Raw genomic sequence first — 14,626 nt, forward strand, 5'->3', positions numbered from 1 at the left:
TGCTGCTCGCCAGTTGCAAATATGAACTCACGGTAAGGGGGATGAACAGGCCTGTCCGTCTGCTTGGGCCAAAGGCTCCTATAATAATGGGGGTTCTGACTTCCTTTGAGTACCCTGCACATTCCATTTTCAGGGGCTGCTCATTTTGACCTCAGCCTCTGATACTATGTCAACTTGGGCAAGTCTCATTTCCCTCAGAATCACAGGGTCTCAATGGTCAATGGGGATAAGGCTACCTACACCAAGGATGCTATTGTAAGGACCGTGCAGATAATGTTAGCTGGAATTGCTTTGCCACCTCAGGCCAAGTGTTAGTTACTTCTGCTGTTGGTCTCCTTCCCCAGGAGTGCTGGCCAGCTGCGGATTGACTCTGAGGCATGTGCAGGCTGGTACTGACCGTGTGACGCGTCTTGGCTGAATAATCACAGCTCTGGTGAGGGAGGGATCTCTGGTGGTGAGCATGTCTAAGGTGAAGGAGGTCAGACCCACTGAGGAAGCACACGGACTCAGCTCCTGGCTTGCGGTGCTCCATCACCTGGTCACTTATCATTTCCATGAAGAAGCCCAGCTGTCCTGACCTCTGAGCCTTTCCTGGGGCTCATAGACCGAGAGGCTGCCACTAGGAACCCCGACATGCACTGTGCCGGAGAAGATGGCTGAGCCAAGAGCCCCTATTGTCAGATGGGGAGAGCAGGGCAGAGAAGTTGGGGTTCACTAGGGGCCAGAGTGTGGCAAGGCGAGTGTGGCAAGGCAAGTGTGTCCCTGCCCCACGACAATAATACCTACACCTCGGTGTAGGCAGCCTCATGTCCAGAGCCTGTGCATACGTCACCTTCTGTGGTAAAAGAGACATTAAAAGATGTGATTCAGGTTAAGGATCTTGAGATGGGAGATGATCCTGGTGGCCCCCTGTAACCACCTGGGATCAATGTCACTCCAGGGGCATATCAAGGGTAGGAGGAGGGTCAGAGTCGGAGAAGGAGACAAGAGGATGAAGCAGGGAGAGAAACAGATGTGAAGACGCTATGCTTCTGGCTCTGAGGATGGACGAGGGCCATGAGCCAAGGACTGTGCCCAGCCTCCAGAGGCTGGGAAGGCAGGAAAGTGATTCTCCCAGAGCATCTGGAAGGAACGCGGCCCTGCTGAAACCCTGATTTGGGCCCAGTGAGACTTCTGACCACCAGAACTTCAAGTGCTGTTGCAAGCCCCAAGGTTTGCGGTCATTTTCACAGCAGCAATGGGAAACAGACCCAGCAAGGGAGGCTGGCCTCTGGCTTTGTGTCCAGAGAGCTTCTCTAACCCTCTGGAAGGACAATTAGGGGAGCTGGATGGCAGCAGCAGGAATGGCCCACCTCCTGCTGAAGAGCAGAGCTGGGGTGCCGGGGAGGAGCGAGCGGCTCAGTTCTCACCCGTGTGTGTGCACCCCAGGTGAGCCCTCCCTCTCCTGGGCCTTGGCCCCCTCATCTGCCGGGGTGGAGCACCTCATCCAAGGTCCCCTCCAGTTTTCACATTCTAGGAGGCCCTGAGTTCAGTCCACACCCCAAACCTCTGGTGGGACAGGCTGCTGTTGCCCTGACGTTTCCAAGGGGGTCTCACAGAAAGAAGGGGAAACTGGCTCCAGAGGCCCAGGGACCCGCACTTTCCCCCAGCTTCTGCCACTTAACAGCTGTGTGACCTGAGCAAGTTATTTAGCCTTGTGGTGTCCCTGTTTGGAAACTGGTTGTAGTTGAAGACAGCTTAGCACTGTGCCTAGCACTGGGGAGGATGATGACGATGATGGCAGCTGGCCACAGGCCTGAGAGGGAGAGAGCATGAGGGACTCCACACATCCCCTGGCAGCCCTGGCAAAGTCCACAGAGGTGGCCAAGGTGGAGGTGACTGGCTGGGTAGTCCTGAGCTAGGGCTCTGAGACATGCCAGGAGCGGGAGATACTTCTGCTTAGGATATCTGTCACTTGGCACTGAGTGGGACCAGGAATCTGGGCCCTCTGTGCTGGGCTCTGGGGGAGGTGGCAATCCTGAACCATGTGTGGGCTGGGAAGCAGTCATGGGGTTGACCAGTAGGATAAACACGGGTCACTCATACTTACTCAAATGGGTCACTGGGGTCAGCTTTCTGCAGTTCTGGAGGGATCGGGATCCGCTTGTAGTACATCTCCCAATCAAAGGCACCCCGCATGGCATCTCCTGCCTGCGTCTCATAACGAAAGTCATCGTGGTCAATCACATCAATCATTGGGCACACGATGGTCTTGCGGTTCCGAGCGATGCGGTCTAAAGCAGCCAAGAGATGCCCATTAGTTGAGGCAGAAGCAAAATGCCTTTCCTATTCTGCAGCTTACTCTCCTGTTTAACATGTTCTCTGGATGATATCTCTGACCATTTGAGTTTGAGAACCCACAGAGAGGAAGGGAGAGTGTGGGCTTTAATTGAAGCAAGAGGGACTACGGATCTCATTCCAGACTTGCCACCCACAATAGTGTCCTGAGATTGAGTCATGAATAACATCTCCAAGGCCCAATGTTCTCTGTGAAGTGGGGTAAGAGGCTCTGCTGCTATGGAAAGAGGCTGATTTCCTTCTGGGAGGACCCCTGTTCTGGCCTTGTCAGGTTCCCATTCTAAGTCCTGATCTTAACTCATGGCCCAAAGCAGCCAAGCCTGGCTTGCCCCTCATGGTAGACTGTCCACCCCTGACAGCTCACGGGTGCTCCTGGCTTCAGTCACCAAGCAAATGGCCCTCCTCAAGTGAGCTCAGCTCAAGTTCTCAAACAGAACTATAGAAGAGTGAATGGACTGTCCTGCAAGTTGTGGTTTCACCAAGGCATGCTATAAGCTAGGTGATTTAAGATTGCAAATGAGGGCCTTGACCCAGGTAGCTTTATGGTCCCTTTCGGGCCTGGAAGAATCTGATCCTATTCCATGTCCTCTCTGCCCAACCTAACATCAGAGTTCCAGCTTTGGCTTGCTCTGCCCATCAACACACCTCCTGTCAGACAGCCCTGACTGAAGCCAAGGGGTGTCAGTCAATTGTCAGGGCAGATGATCTGCCAGGAGGGCCAAGTGGGCTGTGCTGGGGCACCTGGGTGCTTTGAGCCGGGAGTCAAATTCAAGACTTGCCATGCAGAGCCCTGCAGGGCCAGAGCAGGCCAACAGCTGCCAGGGCCCACGTTTCACCAAGCTACAGTCCATTTTCCTTCCAGGAGGGAAAGCAGCATGTTTGTCTTTTCCAAAATTGAAGACATAATCAATTCATAAGTGGGGCATGAAATCGATTGTGTGTGTGTGTGTGTGTGTGTGTGTTTATAATTAATAGAAATGAAGACTGAATGTCAGACTGCATTCTAGGTGCTAAGGAATACCGTGCTAGATGGAATTATTTCAGGGAAAGTGCTGGGTGCATGCCTGTAATCCCAGCAACTTGGGAGGCTCATGCAGGAAGATCACAAGTTTAAAGCCAGCCTCAGCAACTTAATGAGGCCCTAAGCAATTTAGCAAGACCCTGTCTCAAATAAAAAATAAAAAGGGCTGGGGATGTGGCTCAGTGGTTAAGCACCTCTGGGTTCAATCCCTGGTATTAAAAAAAAAAAAAATCAGGAAATGTGTTTCAGCAGTACTGTGTGACCATGTGCAATTCTGTACTGGATTCAGGTGTCAAATGTGCTTCTAACTGTGACACATGGTTATAAAAATGTTTGAGAAATAGTATTTTTGACAACTGTACCTTCAAGGATGGCCTGAGAACCACCAGTGCCAGATGTACCCAGGGTGTGATTTAAAAAGTCCCTATGCCTTCTCGAATCCCACTTAGAATTGGGGGTTGGCTTGGATCTGCTCTCTGGGGATTTTCTCTGTCTCTCTCTTTTTTGTGGTCAGCACTCCACCACTGAGCCACGTCCCCAGGCCTCTCCCTGCTTAAAGATACTTAAAGAACTGCTCCAGGGAAAAATCTAGAGGAGGGCCTCCCTTCTTAATTACTCCTGGACATTCAGGATACTTTGTGTCCAAGGAGGGCTGGGGCAGTGCACACAGCACCCTGCTGCCTGCTGGCTGATGGTGGGAGGCATTAAGCCAAGGCCCTCAGAAGGCCACATCCTGTACATTATGCTCACCTGAATGGACAGGTTTAAATCCTGTTTTTGTATCAGCATCCATTCATGTTTAAAACACTAGAAAAACTAGGGACAGAAGGAACATACCTAAACATTGTAAAAGCTGTATATGGCAAACCCAAGGCCAACATCATTCTAAATGGAGAAAGACTGAAAGCATTCCCTCTAAAGACAACAGCAAGACAGGGATGTCCACTTTCACCACTTCTATTCAGCAGTCCTTGAATCCCTAGCCAGAGCAATTAGGCAAGGGAAAGAAATTAAAAGGATACAAATAGGAAAAGAAGAGCTTAAGCTCTCTGTTTGCCGAGGACATGATCTTATATTTAGAAAACAAAAACATTCCACTAGAAAACTTATAAAACTTATAATATAAATGAATTCAGCAAATTAGCAGGATACAAATTTTAAAACCCAGGAATCAATCATATTTGTATATTCCAATGATGAATCAGCTGAAAGAGAAATTAGGAAAACCATCCCATTCATGATAGTCTCAATACACACACACACACACACACACACACACACACACACACACTTGGGAATCAATCTAACAGAAGAGGTGAAGGACCTCTACAATGAAAACTATGGAACACTAAAGAAATAGAGGAAGCCCTTAGAAGATGAAAAGACCTCCCATGCTCTTGGACAGGCAGAATTAATATTGTCAAAATGGCCATGTTACCAAAAACGCTATACAAATTCAATACAATTCCCACCAAAATCCCAATGACATTCTTCATAGAAATAGAAAAAGCAGTCATAAAATTTATCTGGAAAAATAAGAGGCCCGGAATAGCCAAAGCAATCCTTAGTGAGAAAAGTGAAGTAGGAAGCATCACAATTCCAGACCTTAAATTATACCATAGAGCTATAGTAATGTGGCACCAAAATGAACAAGAAAATGAATTGAAGACACATAGAAAACCCCACAAAACACAGTTACCTCATACTTGGTAAAGGTGACAAAAGCAACAACCAGAGAAATAGCCTTTTAAACAAATGGAGCTGGGAAAACCGGAAATCCATATGTAGTTGAATGAAATTTAACCCCTATTTCTCACCCTGCAGAAAACTCAACTCAAAGTGGATCAAAGACCTAGAAATTAGACCAGAAACCCTGAGCCTACTAGAAGAAAATTTAGGCCTGATACTCTAACATATTGGATCAGGAACTGAATTTCTGAACAAGACCCCTAAAACACAAGAAGTAAAATCAATCTTTCATAAATGGGATGACATCTGACTACAAAGCTTTTTCACAGCAAAGGAAAAAAAATCAAGAACATGAAGAGAGAGCCTACAGAATGGAGAAAATCTTTGCCACCTGCACCTCAGAGCATTAATTTCCAGGATATATAAGGAACTCAAAAAACTCAGCATAAAAAATAAATAACTCAAACAATCGATGGACAAAGAAACTGAACAGACACTTCTCAGAAGAAATACAAAGTCAACAAATATATTAAAAATTTGTTCAATATTTCTAGCAATTAGGGAAATTAAAACTACACTGAGATTTCATGTCACTCTAGTCAGAATGGCAATTGTCAAAAATTCAAGTGACAATAAATGTTGGCAAGGATGTGGGGAAAAAGACACACCCATACATTGCTGGCGGGTGTGCAAATTGGTGCAACCACTCTGGAAAGCACTATGGAGATTTCTCAGAAGACTTGGAATGGAACCACCATTTGACCCAACTATACCACTTCTCATTTGTGTGTTTGTTTGAATAATTTACACTCCTCAGTTTATATCCAAAAGATTTAAAATTAGCATACTGCAGTGACACAGCCACTTGATGTTTATAGCAGCTCAGTATACAATAGCTAAGCTATGGAACCACCCTAGATACCCTTCAACAGATTCATGAATAAACTGTGGTACATATACACAATAGAATATTACTCAGCCATAAAGAAGAATGACTTTATGGCATTTGCATGTAAATGTATGTACCTGGAGATATCATGCTAAATGAAATAAGTATTTCCCCAAACAACAAAGGTCAAATGTTTTCCCTGATATGTGGAAGCTAATAAGGGGGAAGAGGAGAAGAACAGATATTCAGTAGATTAGACAAAGAGGATTGAAGGGAAGGGAGGGGGAATAGGAAAGACAGTGGAATGAATCAGAAATAATTTTCCTATGTACTTACATGACTACATCATAGTGAATCCCACCACCATGTACATCCATAATAATGGGGTCCTAACTAGAATAAGATATATTCCATGCTTGTACCATGAATTCTACTATCAAAATGAATTCTACCGTCAGGTGTAACTAAAAAAAAACAATTAAAAAAAACCCCCTGTTTTGTTGCTTTTTAGTAGATCACCTTGGATAAGGCTTTCTGACACATCTGAGCCTCCGTTTCCTGGCCAACACAATGGAGGAAGATGTCACTTATCCCATGGGGGATCTTTGAGGAGAATGAGCAGATAATGGAGCCAAGATGCTTGGTGCAGCCTCCAGCAAGATCAGCACTGGGCTGACAGTCTCTGTGACGGGGGTTACTGAGAGAAGCTCAGAAGCAGGAGTTGGGAGACTGAGCAGTTCCTTCATCTCTTTGCCCCTTAGTGTCCTCATTTGCAAACTGTGGATGATAATGCCTCACCTGCCAGCTTTACTAAGTGACAGTGAAGTTTAAATGTGGACATGGCTTGAAACACTAAGGGGCCATCAACATGATGATGATGATGATGATGATGATGATGATGGAGATGAATGGGAAGCAGGAGGAGATGAGGATCAACAGCGACTTTCTTGGCGGGGGTGGGGGGGTGAGTCCTTTGTGGGCTCAGAAATTTCTAATCTCTGAGGAAGACGGAGCGAGCCATGCATGCAGGTGTTAATGGTTTCCCAGACAAAAGCCATGCTGCGCTCTGTCAGCTGCTGATATTAGAGGGAGAGACTTTTATATCGACACCACGGGTTCACATTTCTATTAGGGAAGAAAAAGGGGGGTGTTCTTGCACGCACATCTGCAGATTATGAAAATGGCCCTCAAACATTTCCATAGAAACAGAGTTAAGGGCTATTTAGACCACAAGCCCAGCTTCGTGCCCCACCACTTCATTGTCTTTATGAGCCACAGAATGACCCTACAAATGGGTTGTTCCTTCAGGACCATAAATTAGGCGATTTATGGCGAGGCTTTTTACTTTTTCACTCTTTCAGTAATGAGAGGCAGATGCAGACCATCTCTTAGTTTAATTACATAAACAGTTTACCAGAAATTCTGGCCTGTATCTTTTTCCTAACCCCATGGGATCCTGGACCCTGGGTCTCAGAAGCCTATCATCTAGCACAAAGCTCCCTGCTGATCTGTGTGAGATCAATTTGCTGGATTGTCCTGTTAAACAGCAAGGGACTGGCTTTTGCTCCTTGCCACTGAAGGGTGGTATTGGGTAGCCAGTGTGTTCCTCGAGCATAGTCTGGCACCAGCAGCGTGGGTGTCACCTAGGAGCCTTAGAAATGTCCTCTTCAGGCTTCACCCTGGACTTCCAAGTCAGAACCCCAGGGTGGCTCAGCGCTGTCTTAACAGCCCTTCCAGGTGCCTCTGACGCTTGCCTTGGGTACCCTCCACCTGGTCCTCTCTGCCCCTGAGCTCTGTGAGGGAGGTCAACTGATCCATTCCCGAGGAGCACACTTTCTGAGTTGGTAGCCCCCCAAGGCTGCTCCAGCCTGGCCCTGGCCCTCACCTGACTCCCACCTCCTTGACTTCCTCTCCCGGGGCCTGCTGTCAGCCCAAGCTCATTGTCTGCAGCCACACCCAGCACCCAGTGCCCAGGACTCCTGCCTGTCTACAGCCCTGTCCTGGCATCCACTGGGACTCTTCCCTGAGGAAACGAGCTCAGGAGGCAGTGTGGAACTGTGAAAAAGAACAGCCAGACAGGTGGTGGCTTTGACACGGGTAGCCCGAGGGGACAGTGAGTCACTCAGTATCTCTGAACTTCCGTCTCCATTATCACAAGAAGGGGGCACTCCAGCCTGGTGGCATGGCTTTGTGCGGATCAGTCATGCTTATCACCTGCCACTATTCTAATTCCACATAAAGATGTCTCCTCATAATTTGGCTTTTGACAGGGGATGGGCTTGGCTTGCCTTCTCACAAAACTTAAAGCAATGGGAGAGACGCAGTTCCATCACTAGAGACTAGACACGTCCCCTCTCCAAGTCTCAGCTCCCCTCTCTGAGAAGTGAAGGGATAGGGCTGACTGGCTTTTTAAGGTCCCTTTGAGTACCCCTGAGCGTCTGAGTCCCAGGGCCTGGCATCTGATGGGTGCTTCCACACGGGCAAGGGGACGCCGCAGCAGCCGGGAGGGGGAGGGGGGCAGGCGGCTCGCTCACTCCAGGCTCCTCCAGCCCCCTTACCGAGCAAGGGGGGCAGCCAGTTGACATTGGCTTCACAGTGCGAGTCCAAGAAGGTGATGACGTCCCCAGTCGCCGCTGAGGCCCCCAGCATGCGGGTCCTTATGAGGCCTTCACGTTTCTTGGTGCGGAGGATCCTCACGCTGGGGAAGAGGGCCATGTAGTCCTCCAGGGGCTTCTTCAGGTGCTCTGTGAGGGAGAGCAAGGGGAGAGAGGGCTCAGGTCAGCAGTCCTTCCCTTATCTCCCAGCAGCCACCGTTGAGACAGAGATTGCTGGGGTACCACCTCCCTGGACCTTTCAGATAGGGCCAAGGAGGGCAGAGGTCATTGTCCTCAGACGGCAAATGGGAAACTGAGGCTCAGAGTCCAACGAGAGCGCCAGACCTGCAACACAGGTCTTTGGTACAGGAACAGGCATCTGTGACTTAAGCCTGGCTGGGACTTCTTCCCTTATTTTCTAATAACCATACTTTGATTTTTCCTTGGGAAACTGCCCTTCTCAAGGTCACAGATTCAGAAGCAGACATCCCATCCCCTGGTTCCAAGGGAGAGGAGCATGTGGCTTTGTGCCTGACCAATCAGGGCATTCTGTCAGCCTTGGCTACAGTGATTGGTTCAGGGATGACCATGTGACCTGAGCTGGTGAGAGTAACGGGTCTGGAGAATGGTTTTCAGGATGTTTGGAAAGTGACTCTCTGTCTTTTTGCTAGGGTCGCTAAAGTGGTTGGCCACAATCTGGAGCTGTTATTGACATCTTTGGCAAGATGAGGTGATGGGAGGTGTGTGGGGGAATCATCTGAGCCTAAAGATAATATATAAAAACAAGAGTCAGGAGATGGAAATCAATAGAGCTGGGCACCGTTGTGCACGCCTGTAATCCCAAGGGTTTAGGAAGCTGAGGCAGGAGGATCCTGAGTTCAAAACCAGTCTCAGCAACAGTGAGGTGCTAAGCAATCAGTGAGACCTGTCTCTAAATAAAAAAAAAAAAAAAAAAAAAAAAAAGGCTAGAGATGTGGCTCAGTGGTTGAATGTCCCTGAATTCAGTCCTGTGTAACTCGCCCCCTCACCCCACCCCCACCTTCCCCCAATAAAAGAAGAGATGGCCATAATAGGGGACAGATAGATTCAATGGCGGGAACATGAGGTTAAGGGAATAATTCTATAAACTGAGCCCGCTGCGCTGACCTCCACATGATTTCACTTTTAAGAAGCACTTTACCTGTACCCCTCCCTGGCTTAAGTCTGCAGGATATGTTACATTCCTCAGCAAACTACCTGCTATCTGCAGGAGAATTAAAGGCCCTGAAATGGTAATAAGAATACAAGTTACCATGAAGGGTGTGAGGTGGAGACTTTTGTGACCCTTACACAGACCAGATCCTGGAACTCAGGGATATAAGGATAATTTCCCCTAACCATAAAATATATAAGAACAATTAGAACCAATGGGCCAAAGTGACTTAGAGTGGTCATGGCAGTGGGGACTTAAAGTCTGATGTCATCCTGTAGTCAGTCAAAATCAAGAGGTGGATCTGGGTGGGACTCTCTGGAAACTTCTCTGGGACCCTCAATAAAACTGGAAAGCAGGAGAGGCATGTTGTCCCTCTATTCTTTAAAAGGATCTGTCCCTTTAGAGTGTTCTATTTCTCCCTTTCTTTCTTTTCTTTTTTTTGGTCGGTGGGGGGGGGGAAGTTTACTAGGGATTGAATTCAGGGGCACTCAACCACTGAGCCACATCCCCAGCCCTATTTTGTATCTTATTTAGAGACAGGGTCTCACTGAGTTGCTTAGTGCCTCACCATTGCTGAGGCTGGCTTTGAATTCATGATCCTCGTGTCTCAGCCTCCATGGCTGCTGGGATTATAGCTTTTTCCCCTTTCTTTTCCCTTACATATGACAACATTTTCCATTTTTGCTTATTTTCCTGTGGGTTGGATCTGACTCTTGTCTGGAAAAGTTGTTTTGAATAAAAATCAAATAATAGTCTCTTTCTACTAAAAGTCTCAGCCTTAATACTGGTGTCTTTGATTTTAATTAGGGTAAGGATCCTTTATAAAACTGGTAGGATGGCTAAAACAAATAAATACACAAACAACCCCAAGCCTAAACCAAAACTTAAAAACCCTCTAGCTTATACCATGCTTCGTGGTGATTGAATGTTTTCCCCCTAGGATCAGAAGAAAGGCTGTGTGCACTCAGCACTGTTATTCAACCCTGTACTAGAATTTCTAGCCAGTGCAACTGGTAAAAAAAAAAAAAGAAAGAAAGAAAGAAAGAAAGGGCATAAAGATCTGATAGAAAAAGGTAACAGTGTCTTCAACTGTAGATAATATCATTACACAGAAAATCCTGTAAATCTACAAAGAATCTAGAACAAACAAGTAAACTTAGCAGGATCTCAGAATACAGGTCAATATTTCAAACTCAATTGAATTTCTAATCACCAGCAAATAAAGAACAACTGGAAAATGCAATTAAGATGGTAAAGATAACATTTACATTGTAACAAAAGAAGTGCAAAATGGGGCTGGGGATGTAGGTCCCTGGTTGAGATCTTGTTTAGCCTGTAGGAGGCCCTGGGTTTGGTCTCCAGAATCTCCTTCTCTCTCTGTTTCTCTTACACACACACACACACACAATGCTACTCTAAAAAATAGAACATCACTGAAAGAAGTTAAACACCAAAATAAATGGAAAGATATCCCTTGTTAATGGAATATAAATTATTAAGATAGTAATACCTCCAAAACATAGAAACAGACTTAATGCTGTTTAAACCATGGCTAACTGCTTTACAGAAACTGACAATTAACAAGCTGATCCTAAAATTTATATGGCAATGCAAGGGGTCCAGAAGAGCAAAAGCCATCTTTTGGAAAAGAAAAAGTCAGAAGACTCACATTACTTGATTTTAAAATTTGCTTCAAAACTACAGTAATTAAGACAGTGGGATAATGGCAGAAAGAAAATATAAGTCAATAGAACAGAATTGAGAATCCAGAAATAAAACACTCAGATTTAGGATTAATTGATTTTCCTGAAACCATTTGATGGGAGAAAGAAGAGTCTTTTCAACAAATGGTGCTGGTACTATTTGATTTCTACATGCAAAAGAATTGAAAGGGGGGCTGAGGGTGGAGCTCTATGGTGGAGTGCTTGCCTAGCATGCAAAGGCCTTTGATTTGATTGCCAGCATTGCAAAGAAAAATAAAAAGTATAGTAAGTTGGATCCCTTCTTCACCTACTATGCAATTAATTCAAAATAGATAAAATGTCTATATGTAAGAGCTAAAATCATAAAACTCTTCAAGGAAACACAGGGGTAAATCTTCACCACCTTGGATTAGACAATTGTGTCTTCAGACAAAATGCCCAAGCACAAAAGAAAAAAATAACTTACACATTAAACACTTTTTATGCATCACAGGACATGATTAAGAAAGTGAAGAGACAACCTACAGACTGGAAGAAAACATATACAAATCATGTGTCTGATAAAGGACACATACAGGCAGAGTATACAGAGAACTGCTATGACTCAATTAAAAAACCCATTAAAAAAGTGGGCAAAATGCTTTTAGAAAAAAGTTTAGTGATTCTTCAGGATGTTAAAGATAGAATTATCATATGATGCCACAATTCTATCTCTAAGAATATACCCCCCAAATTTGAAGGTCACATTTTGAATAATCCAAAAGTGAAATTATGGAATAGCTAAATTCACAGAGACAGAAAGTAAATTAACGATTGCCAGGTATTGGGGTCAGGGGAAGGAGCAGTGGTTATTAATGCATGTGGGGTTTCCTTTTGGAGTAATATTTTGGAACCAGATAGAGATGATGGTTGTATAACATTTCAAATATACTAAATACCACTGTATGCTTTAAGATGGCTAATTGTATGCTACATGTATTTGCCTCAATTTAAAAAATGGGCAAAAGATATGAATAGATACTTCTGCAAAGACAATAAAAATGGTCAATAAGCACATAAAAAGATGCTTGACAGCATTAGTTATTAGGGAGATGCAAATTAAAACCACAATAAATACCACTCCACACCCAGCAGCATGACTATAATCACAAAGTCAGACAATAACAAGAGTTGACAAAGGTGTGAGAAATCAGAGAGTTCACACGTTGTTGATAGGAATGCAAAAACCTTGCAGCTACTCTGGAAAATAGTCTGGAACTTCTTCAAACAGTTAAACACAGAGTTACAATGGGACCCAGGAATTCCACTCCTAGGTATGAACCTCAGAGAGATGAACACACATGTTCTCACAAACACTTGCACATCAATGTTTCCAGCAGTGATATTTATAGTTAGAAAGCACCTAAATGTCTATCAATAGATGAATGGATAAAGAAAATGTGGTAATAAGTGGAATACTATCAGCCATACAAAAAGGAGTGAGTTAATGTAACAATATGGGTGAACCTCAAAAATGCTATTCTAGGTTACAGAAGCTAGAGATATAAGAGTAGATATTATAAGCAAGATGTGGCGGTGCATGCCTGTAATTGCAGCAGTTTGGGAGTTTGAGGCAGGAGGATAGAAGATTTGAGGCCAGTCTCAGCAATTAGCAATACTTTGTCTCAAAAAAAAAAAAAAAAAAAAAAAAGGGCTGGGCATGTAGCTCATTGGTAGAGCAACCCTGGGTTCAATCCCTAGTTCCATAAAAAAAGACTGAAATTTCTAGAAAGGTGAAGCTACAGGGACAAAAAGATCGGTAGTTACATGGAGCTGGGCTGGGGGCAGGGATTGGCTGCAAACAGGCACTGAGGAACTATTTTTTTGAGTGATAGAAATATTTAAAAACTGGATTATAGTGATAGTTTCACAACTGTATTTATTTAAAAATACCCTGAGCTGCAGACCAAAACTAGATGGTTTTTATGGAATGTAAATTATACCTCAATGAAGCTGTAAAGTTCTAAAAAAGATTGTGTTTCTATATAATAGCAAAAACCAACTGGAAAGTTGAATAAAAATAGCCTTTATGGTAGCCTCATGGTTAGGCAACCCAAATAAATGGGGGAATGTCGTATTTATAGATTGGAAGACTCCCTATTGTGAAGAGTCAAGTTTTCTTCAAACTGATCTGTAGACCCAGGGCAGCCCCCCCAAATCACAGTGACCTTCTGAAATTGACAGAAGTGGGCATGAGGGAGCTCACTGGGGTGAGTTTTATTCTCTAAGGTTTATGCGGGCATGTAAAGGAACTAGAAGAATCCAAACAATCTTGAAAGAGAACAAAGTTGGAGGACTTACAGAAATTTCAAAACAAATTATAACTCTAAAATAATCAGAACAGTGTGCGAAGAGTAGGCAAAGAGTAAACAGAGAGGTGGAGAGAGCGGAACAGAGGTCGGAAGTGGACTCACGTGTATGCTGTCAACCTATCCAGTGACTGAGGCATCAAGGTCCTTCAGTGAGAAAATAGAGGTTCCAACAACTTACACCAGAACAACTGGCTACGTGTATGAACAGAAATGAGCTCAGAGGTAGAGCCTCGCCTAGCAGGTGCGAGGTGCTGGGTTCGATCCTCAGCACCACATAAAAATAAATAAATAAAATAAAGGTATTGTGTCCAACTACAACTAAAAATATATTTTAAAAAATGAGCCTCAATTCCCACCTATGACCACACACAGAAAGTTGTTTCAGAGGGGCCATAACTGAAGCATAAAAGCTGAGGCTTCCTGATGAAAGCACAAGGGAATACCTTTGTGGACTTGAGGCAGGAAAAAAATGGATCAATGGTTAAAATTAAGAACTTGCTCCGGAAAAACGTGCTCATTATAAGACACTGGTAAGGATGTGACAGGGCAGGCCACCGTCTGGGGACACTCATAGCTGACAAAGGCCATGTATCCAGTATAGATAGAGAATTCCTACGAAGTCAGTAATGAAAAGACAACCAAATGAACAGTGGGCAAAACGCCTGAAAAGACATTTCACAAATAAATGGAAATGCAAATGGTCAATAAGCCTTTGAAAAGGCGTTCAATTCACTTGTCATCGGGGAATGTGAATGAACAGCCGGGGATGCCGCTTAGCGCATGCTTACTGGAATGGTCAAAACTGCAGCAGCAGCAGGTGGGGCAGAGGGAGACCCATGGGCGCTCCTGC

General features: G+C 44.9%; 1 protein-coding gene across 1 annotated transcript in view; it reads right to left on the reverse strand.

Annotated features, from left to right (window-relative positions):
- Galnt10 (polypeptide N-acetylgalactosaminyltransferase 10) overlaps positions 1-14,626 on the reverse strand; it is a 236,241-nt gene that overhangs the window by 41,963 nt on the left and 179,652 nt on the right. The window contains exons 5-6 of the mRNA XM_048782909.1: positions 8,495-8,680; positions 2,090-2,273 (exon numbers count right to left, since the gene is read on the reverse strand). Of these exons, the coding sequence (XP_048638866.1) occupies positions 2,090-2,273; positions 8,495-8,680 (370 nt within the window). The remainder of the gene's footprint in view (positions 1-2,089; positions 2,274-8,494; positions 8,681-14,626) is intronic.

The sequence above is a fragment of the Marmota marmota genome, unplaced genomic scaffold (genome assembly GCF_001458135.2).
Source record: "Marmota marmota marmota unplaced genomic scaffold, marMar, whole genome shotgun sequence".
Lineage (NCBI taxonomy): Eukaryota > Metazoa > Chordata > Mammalia > Rodentia > Sciuridae > Marmota > Marmota marmota.